Below are 8,181 nucleotides of genomic sequence, written 5' to 3'. Positions count from 1 at the left end.
TTTCCACTGTTTCCCCATCTATTTGCCATGAAGTGATGGGACCAGATGCCATGATCTTCATTTTCTGAATGTTGAGCTTCAAGCCAACTTTTTCACTCTCCTCTTTAACTTTCATCAAGAGGCTCTTTAGTTCTTCACTTTCTGCCATAAAGGTGGTATCATCCGCATATCTGAGGTTATTGATATTTCTCCCAGAAATCTTGATTCCAGCTTGTGCTTCATCCAGCCCAGCATTTGTCATGATGTACTCTGCATATAAGTCAAATAAGCAGGGTGACAATATACAGCCTTGACATAGTCCTTTCTCGATTTGGAACCAGTTTGTTGTTCCATGTCCAGTTCTAATTGTTGCTTCCTGACCTGCATAGAGATTTCTCAAGAGGCAGGTCAAGTGGTCAGGTATTCCCATCTTTTTAAGAATTTTCCACAGATTGTTCTGGTCCACACAGTCAAAGGCTTTGGCATAGTCAACAAAGCAGAAATAGATGTTTTTCTGGAACTCTCTTGCTTTTTCGATGATCCAACAGATGTTGGCAATTTGATCTCTGGTTCCTCTGCCTTTTCTAAATCCAGCTTGAAATTTGAAGTTCACGGTTCATGTACTGTCAAAGCCTGGCTTGGAGAATTTTGAGCATTACTTTGCTAGCGTGTCAGATGAGTGCAATTGTGCAGTAGTTTGAGCATTCTTTGGCATTGCCTTTCTTTGGGATTGGAATGAAACATGACCTTTTCCAATCCTGTGGCCACTGCTGAGTTTTCTAAATTTGCTGACATACTGAGTGCAGCACTTTCACAGTATCATATAAGATTATAATTTTCATAATGAATTTTTTCCCTAAACCACAACCATCTTTTTTTTGACAACCACCTTAACAGTAAACTCAATATACTGAGGTTGGGATTCTCGCAATGGAAATGATCAGTTTCTAAGGCTGGGGTGCCATCAGGGCAGGAGAGCCTGACTCCAAATTAACTTTGGGCTTCCCTGATAACTCAGTTGGTAAAGAATCCGCCTGCAATGCAGGAGACCCCGGTCTGATTCCTGGGTTGGGAAAATCTCTTGGAGAAGGGAAAGGCTACCCACTCCAGTATTCTTGGGCTTCCCTTGTGGCTCAGCTAGTGAAGAATCCACCTGCAATGCAGGAGACCTGGGTTCAATCCCTGGGTTTGAAAGATCCCCTGGAGAAGGGAAAGGCTACCCTCTCCAGTATTCTGGCCTACAGAATTCCATGGACTGAACTGTATAATCCATGGGGTCGCAAAGAGTCAGACACAACTGATCAACTTTCACTTGCACTTTCAAGGCTTATACTCAGAGCTATCTTGATCTTTGAAACTAACTAAGAAGAAAGTTCTATTATTATTAACATGAAGAAAGCACTCTAGCAGGACCTTATCATATAACATGCTTTACAGTATTCTTTGTCATTTAAATTTTAAGGTAATACGATCATAGTAAAAGGATTTGTTCAGAACGTCTTTAAAGGTTAAATTCTCAATGTATATTAAAATCTCCTACAATCTTAAGCACATGCACACGCACACACACACACACACACACACACACATGTGCAGAGGCCTTTACCATAATATGAGTCTTCACTTTTCCCTTCTGAATTATGAAAGCACCTCCCATTCCTACAGGCTTATCTCCATAATGTTTTTCAAGAGTCTGCCTCATACATGTCACAAAGTTAAGTTTTCCAGTTCTTCTTTTGACTTTCACCTCAATGACCTAGAGAGAACATAAATGTACATACCATTGTTCTAAGCTGCAAAATATTATGCAAATAACTACCAAAGTGAAACATTATATAATTCAGTGCCATCAAGCAAATATTCAATTGTTTGTTTTGAGCACCCAGATATTAGCAGAAGTGTCTCAGTCCTCTAAGTCTTTTTTTTTTTTCCTAAGTCTTAATTATACATATATATATATATATAAGATATATCATTTACTCTAATAATGTCTTATTCATGCTTTCTTGGACTGAGAAAGAGAGTTATAGCTTAATTTTATAAATTTATAGCTAAATTCAACACTGAACTCTTGAGATTCTTACTATATGTCAATATGGTATAAGATTGAGAATTCTTTGATTTAAGGGATTAATTTCTGATAACTAGAGAGGAGAAATGACTATATTTTCTCATTTCCTTTAAAATTCTGGACTTCTATTACTCCCACTTTAGTAGGTATTTTTGCTTCACCACCTCATTTCTCAAAGTGGCTGAAGTAGTTATTTTTGTATAAAATCTGAGAGTTCTCACTACTGCTAAAACTGAAATCATCTTAAAAAAAACCAGCTTTATTGGGGATACAATTCACATACCATACAATCCATCTATTTAAAGTAAACAATTCAATGGCTTTCAGTATATTTATAGAGTTGTGTGACCATCATTACAATTTTGGAATATGAAATCATCTTTTTTTTTTGGTACTAACAGGAAATAAATATGAAGTGGGGCATTAATTCTCCTTCTCTCTTCTTTCTATAATTTCTATAATCTATAATATAATCCCATTATTTATAGCTATCTCAATCAATGTCTGATCAGTCAGGAATGAGCAAGTTATATATGTACTAACTGTAGGTAGACATTATCTACTTCAGCTGCATGGTTCATCTATTTGACTAACTCAAGAATATCATATTACCTTTTAGTTCCTTGGAAAAAGGCTATTGTTTACTAGTATTATTCTTAACCTTAGTTTTAAATGATACTTTCACTCTGCCTGCAGTACTCTCTGAATCTTTCATAACTGGATTATTTAAAGAGCTTTGACTTGGGTAGCTTTGGATTTTCTTAAGAAAATTACAGTAGCAATAAGCACTCAGATTTTTAGCTCTCTGAGAAATTTTGGAGAATACTGCATTTTTATGAACAAAATCACCTTCCCAGGTTGGCCTTCACTGGCAAAAAGATTAGCCAGTAATGCACACCCAAAATCATGATATTTCTCACTGTATTTCTCTAGTAGACACCCTCCATCTGCAGGGTTAACCCGAGCAAAGTAACTTCCATTCACAGGAGGTTTGTGTTCACTTTCTGTTTGAACAAGTAGCATAAACTGAAAAGAAAAGTAAATAAGGTACTTAGTCAATCCTAGAATCTCTATGCAAAACAGAATATCTTGAAAATGTGACAAAATATTTTGCCCTAGACTTTAAGACATTTTATTTCAAGATCTAATAATAAAACATGAAAAATAGAATATTTAATGTTAGATTAAAATGTTAAAGATTTACAAATCTCAAAAAGCTGGAAAAAACATTTTATAAAATGTTTACAGTATTCTGGTGTTTCTATGAGATTGTGACATTTGCTTTAAATTTTCCCATTTTAAATTTTTAACTTTTTCTATCTTGAACACTAGGCAATTTATATTAATGTTTCTGTAAAAGGGCTTGTATGATTATTGACTAACGGTCACAGCTGTAAGAGGCAGTGAGAGAGAATATGCAAACTGAGGAGGTTATTCACTCTCTGTTCATGAGATGTGAAGAAGCACTGACATTTTTATGTTGGAAATGTATTGACATACACACTGATGGATATTACCTTTCATAAATAATAATCATACTACTGGGCTAGATCCCTACTATTAGTCTGAAAGAGGGAGTTGACTAGATCATTAAACATTTCATGCATCTTCTGATTGAAAGCTAGCTGTCTTTGAACTAGCCAAGGTCAGAATAGCTAGGAATCCTCTGATGTGTATGGACCAAAATCTTTCACAGTCCAGAGTCCTCGACAAACCACAGCAGGACCTTTGATAGACTCATCTATGACTGAATGTATGTCTTAAGAAAATATAAATTAGAGATTAGTGCTCCATTTCAGTTCGACTAACTGGAGCATGTTCTATACTTTAAGTCAGTATCAAATCTGCAGAGACGTATGATATCAACCACTTACAATTCATTCAGATGACAGGATTTCTGATAAGGCAGTAAAAGGAAAAAGGCAAACTAAGTCTCAAATCAATAAATTAAAATAATTATATTAATATATAATATATATTACATATTATATATAACATATGATAATATGCTGACCTCAGAATTGAATCCAAGAGTCTGAAATGGGCCTGCTCCTGCTCCAAGAACAAAAGCTCCAGGAAGCTGGATGTCTTTTGCAATCTTATTTAAATCATAAACTTTTTTTTCATTTACAAGAGGCAGTAAGTAAGGCACACCTCCTACTTCTGCAATTCTAGTTTTTCCACAGATGCCTAAAAAGAAAATACACCTTAAAAATAGGTGAACATCTACATCTAAGTATAGAATACCAGAAGACACTTATTAAGAGTATATATCTTTTAGAAGAATTGACGCTTTCAAAGTATAGTGCTGGAGAAGACTCCTGAGAGTCCCTTGGACAGCAAGGAGATTAAAGTAGTCAATCCTAAAGGAAATCAACCCTTAATATTCATTGGAAGGACTGATGCTGAAGCTCCAATACTTTGGCCAGTTGATGTGAAGACCCAATTCAATGGAAAAGACCCTGATGCTGGGAAAGATTGAGGGCAGGAGAAGGGGACGACAGAGGGTGAGATGGTTGGATGGCATCACCAACTCAATGGACATGAGTCTGAGTCAACTCCGGGAGATAGTGATGGACAAGGAAGCCTGGCATGCTGTATAAGGTCCATAGGATTGCCAAGAGTCGGATACAACTGAGCGACTGAACAACAATAACTTTTGGGGCTTCCCTGGTGATCCAGTGGCTAAGATTCTGAGCTCCCAATGCAAGGGGCCTGAGTTCAATCCTTGGTCAGGGAACTAGATCCCATATGCTGCAACTAAAGATTCTGCATGCCACAACTAAGACCAGGTGCAGTGAAATAAATAAATCAATAAATAAGTATTTTTAAGAGAGTATACACATTTTACTCTATATCCTGTGATAAACCATAATGGAAAATATAAAAAAAGAAGGTATATATGTGTATAACTGATCACTCTGCTGTACAGCAGAGATTGTCACAACATCGTAAATCAACTATACTTCAATGTTTTTTAAAAAAAGAGTATATAAGTTTTCCATTCTCATCATTTTACAAATAGCAGGGGTCAGAATCTGTATTGTGTTGGCCAAAAATTTCCTTCAGTTTTTAAAGTAAAAATAAAACACACATTTTCGTTGAACAAAGTATTCACTATTTTGTTCCACTGCCTTCTGCCATTTTTTAGGTAACTTCATAATTCCATCTTCCCAACACTTTCTACCTTTTTGAGCAAAGAACTGTTCTCAGTGCCTTTAACAGTCTTTTAGGGAACTGAAATTCTTTCCATGAAGAAAATCTTGTAAAGACCGAAATAAATGGACATCCAAAGGTACAATGTCTGGTGAATACATTGGATGAATCAGAACTTCCCAGCCAAGCTGTAACAGTTTTTGCCTGGTCATCAAAGAAACATGTGGCCTTGCGTTATGGAGGATTATGCATTTTCTGTTGACTAATTCTGGACACTTTTTGTCAAGTGCTGCTTTCAGTTGTTCTAATTGGGAACAGTACTTTTTGGAATTAACTTGTTTGATTTTCCAGAAGGTGCTCATAGTAGAATGGACTCCCTTCCAAATCTCTCCATTTTCACAACATCACCTTCTTTGGATGAAGAGCAGCCTTTGGTGTGGTTGGCGGTGGTTCATTTCACTTACTCCACAATCTCTTCCATTCCACATTATTGTACAGTATTCACTTTTCATCGCCCATCACAATTTTTTTTTTTTAAAGAATGTTTTCATGTCATTTAAGTAGAAAATCGCATGTGGCAATATAGTCAAGAAGGTTTTCTGTGCTTAACTTATGTGGAACCCAAATGTCAAAGCAATGAATATAACCAAGCTGCTGCAAATGATTTTCAGCACTGGATATTTTGAGTGTGTCAGCAATCTCTTGCATGGTATAAGTCGATTATTCTCAATTAATGTCTCAATTTGACTATCAATTTCAACTGGTCTACTTGACCATGGAGCATCATCCAGTGTATCTTCAGCAGAAAACTTCACAAACCACTTTAGACACATTTTTTCAGTCACAGCACCTTCTCCATACATTGCACAAATCTTTTTTGGGGTTTCAGTTGTGTTTTTACCTTTCTTCAAGTAATAAAGCATAATATGCTGAAAATGTTGCTTTTTTTCTTCTATGTTCAATACTAAAATGGTTACACAAAACTTATCCATTTTGATAAATTTTTTAAAAATGTATGCTGATATGACAGCTGTCACAATATAATCTAACAAAACTGTCTGAATGAAGCTAAATGCAACTAAGTGCTATTAGAGCCATCTTAAGGAAAAAAACAAACGAATCTTTTGGCCAACCTAAAAGTAGCTAGGACCCCTGTCCTACCTGTGTTTTTTTTCTTTTTTGTTGTTTTTCTGGCTGGGCCACTTGCCTTATGGTATCTGAGTTCCCTGACTAGGAGTCCTAACCACTGAATTGCTGAGGAGTTCCCCACTTGTGTTTCTAATACTGTCATAACCAAGTGTGACTTGATATAGTTAGTAACATAAAGGCAATGGAGTTGATGGTAAGGCAAGGGCTAGAACTGGGGCCAGTGTCTGGATTGGATGAAGTTTCTATATTAGTCTATAATGACTTAGCCCTTTAAAAATCTTTTTTTTGTGGGGGCGGAGGGCTTTAGCTAAAGTTATATTTTAAGGGGACTTCCCTCGTGGTCCAGTGGTGAAGACTCCACATTCCCAATGCATGGGACCCAGGTTCAATCCATGGTCGGGGATCTGTATGTATTCCACAACCAAGAGTCCTCATGCCATGGTGATGATCCCACGAGCCACAACTAAGGCCAAGAGTAGCCAAAATAAATAGTGTAGCCTTGGGGCAGGTTTTTCCTTAAGTGATACCAGTTCAGTTCAGTCACTCAGTCATGTTTGACTCTTTGTGACCCCTTGGACTGCAGCACGCCAGGTCTTCCTGTCCATCACCAACTCCCGGAACTTGCTCAAACTCATGTCCATTGAGTCAGTGATGCCATCCAACCATCTCATCCTCTGTCATCCCCTTCTCCTCCCGCCTTCAATCTTTCCCAGCATCAGGGTCTTTTCGAATGGGTCCTTCCAGTAAGGACATACAGAACAGTATTCTTGAGCTCTTCTGCAGAACTAAAACCCCCACCAAATGGAAGATGTTAACTACTTGATGAAACATTCTTCATTCCAAAGAGAAAGTTACAGTTCAATAACCTTGAGAACCACAGATCATAGGACCGCCTGAGACGATCTCTATACTGAACAAATGCAAGCCTTGAGAGCACCCTGATCCTTATGAGAAACCCCTCCCCATGACTAACCCCTCCCTAAGACTCCCCACAACCCTCACTTCAGTTTGGGACCCATAGTTTTGAGAGCATTAGTCTGCTATGTCCCTCTTTGCCTGGCAAAGTAATAAAGCTATTCTTTTCTACTTCACGGAAAACCCTTTGTCTCTGAGAGTCAATTCGACACTGCTACACAGAGTCTGTTTCAGTATCAATATTAATGTCCCTCCTCACTTTGAACATTGGTAACCAGTTGACAAATTTGTTAAAGGGATGTAAATATTTAATAGATGATTCAAATAAATACAAAGCTTTTAAGATCCCTTCTGATATTGAATAAATAAAACATAAAAATTATAATAAGTTTCCATAACAGTTACTTGAACAATTAAAAATAAAATTTTCATATGATATTCATATGCTAGCCTACTGGATAGCTATTATATAACCTATGAAAGTTACAAAAGTACATAAAACACCATATTTTCCTACAAGGGTATAAAATGAAATTTGACCAATATTAGAAAACACAGAAATGAAGCACAATTTAATCTAAAAGTTGGGGCAATATCCTTTATCTGGAGATAATTTAAGATAATCCTTAAAAATAATTTTGGTTTCAGGAAAAGATTTGGTCTGAAAAGGAAAAGCTAATTGCAAAGATTGCTTACCTTTTATAGGAAAGGTAAATGGCTCCTTAGTTAAATCAGGGCAATCAACTACAGAGACCTGGACTTCAGCAAAGTTATCCGTTAGCCCCTTCTGCAAGACTAATGAAGACAAGAAAAAGGGTTATCATTAGGGAGAAATTTGCCATCACAGATCGTCTTCCCTTGATTGTTTTGTGTGTCCTATTTCCAACCTAAACTTGTGTAATTTTTTTTTT

General features: G+C 36.7%; 1 protein-coding gene across 3 annotated transcripts in view; it reads right to left on the bottom strand.

Annotated features, from left to right (window-relative positions):
- The window catches only part of LOC104999610 (chromosome unknown open reading frame, human C11orf54), a 23,369-nt gene that overhangs the window by 5,531 nt on the left and 9,657 nt on the right, over positions 1 to 8,181 (bottom strand). For 2 of the 3 annotated variants that reach the window (XM_010855169.1, XM_010855168.1), the window contains exons 3-6: positions 7,967 to 8,065; positions 4,065 to 4,240; positions 2,900 to 3,076; positions 1,586 to 1,735 (exon numbers count right to left, since the gene is read on the bottom strand). In XM_010855169.1, the coding sequence (XP_010853471.1) occupies positions 1,586 to 1,735; positions 2,900 to 3,076; positions 4,065 to 4,240; positions 7,967 to 8,065 (602 nt within the window). The remainder of the gene's footprint in view (positions 1 to 1,585; positions 1,736 to 2,899; positions 3,077 to 4,064; positions 4,241 to 7,966; positions 8,066 to 8,181) is intronic. The other variant, XM_010855170.1, reaches the window with a different exon arrangement.

This window comes from Bison bison, unplaced genomic scaffold (genome assembly GCF_000754665.1).
Source record: "Bison bison bison isolate TAMUID 2011002044 unplaced genomic scaffold, Bison_UMD1.0 scf7180017864356, whole genome shotgun sequence".
In the NCBI taxonomy this organism is placed as follows: domain Eukaryota; kingdom Metazoa; phylum Chordata; class Mammalia; order Artiodactyla; family Bovidae; genus Bison; species Bison bison.
This window is presented reverse-complemented; position numbering and strand designations above follow the sequence as displayed.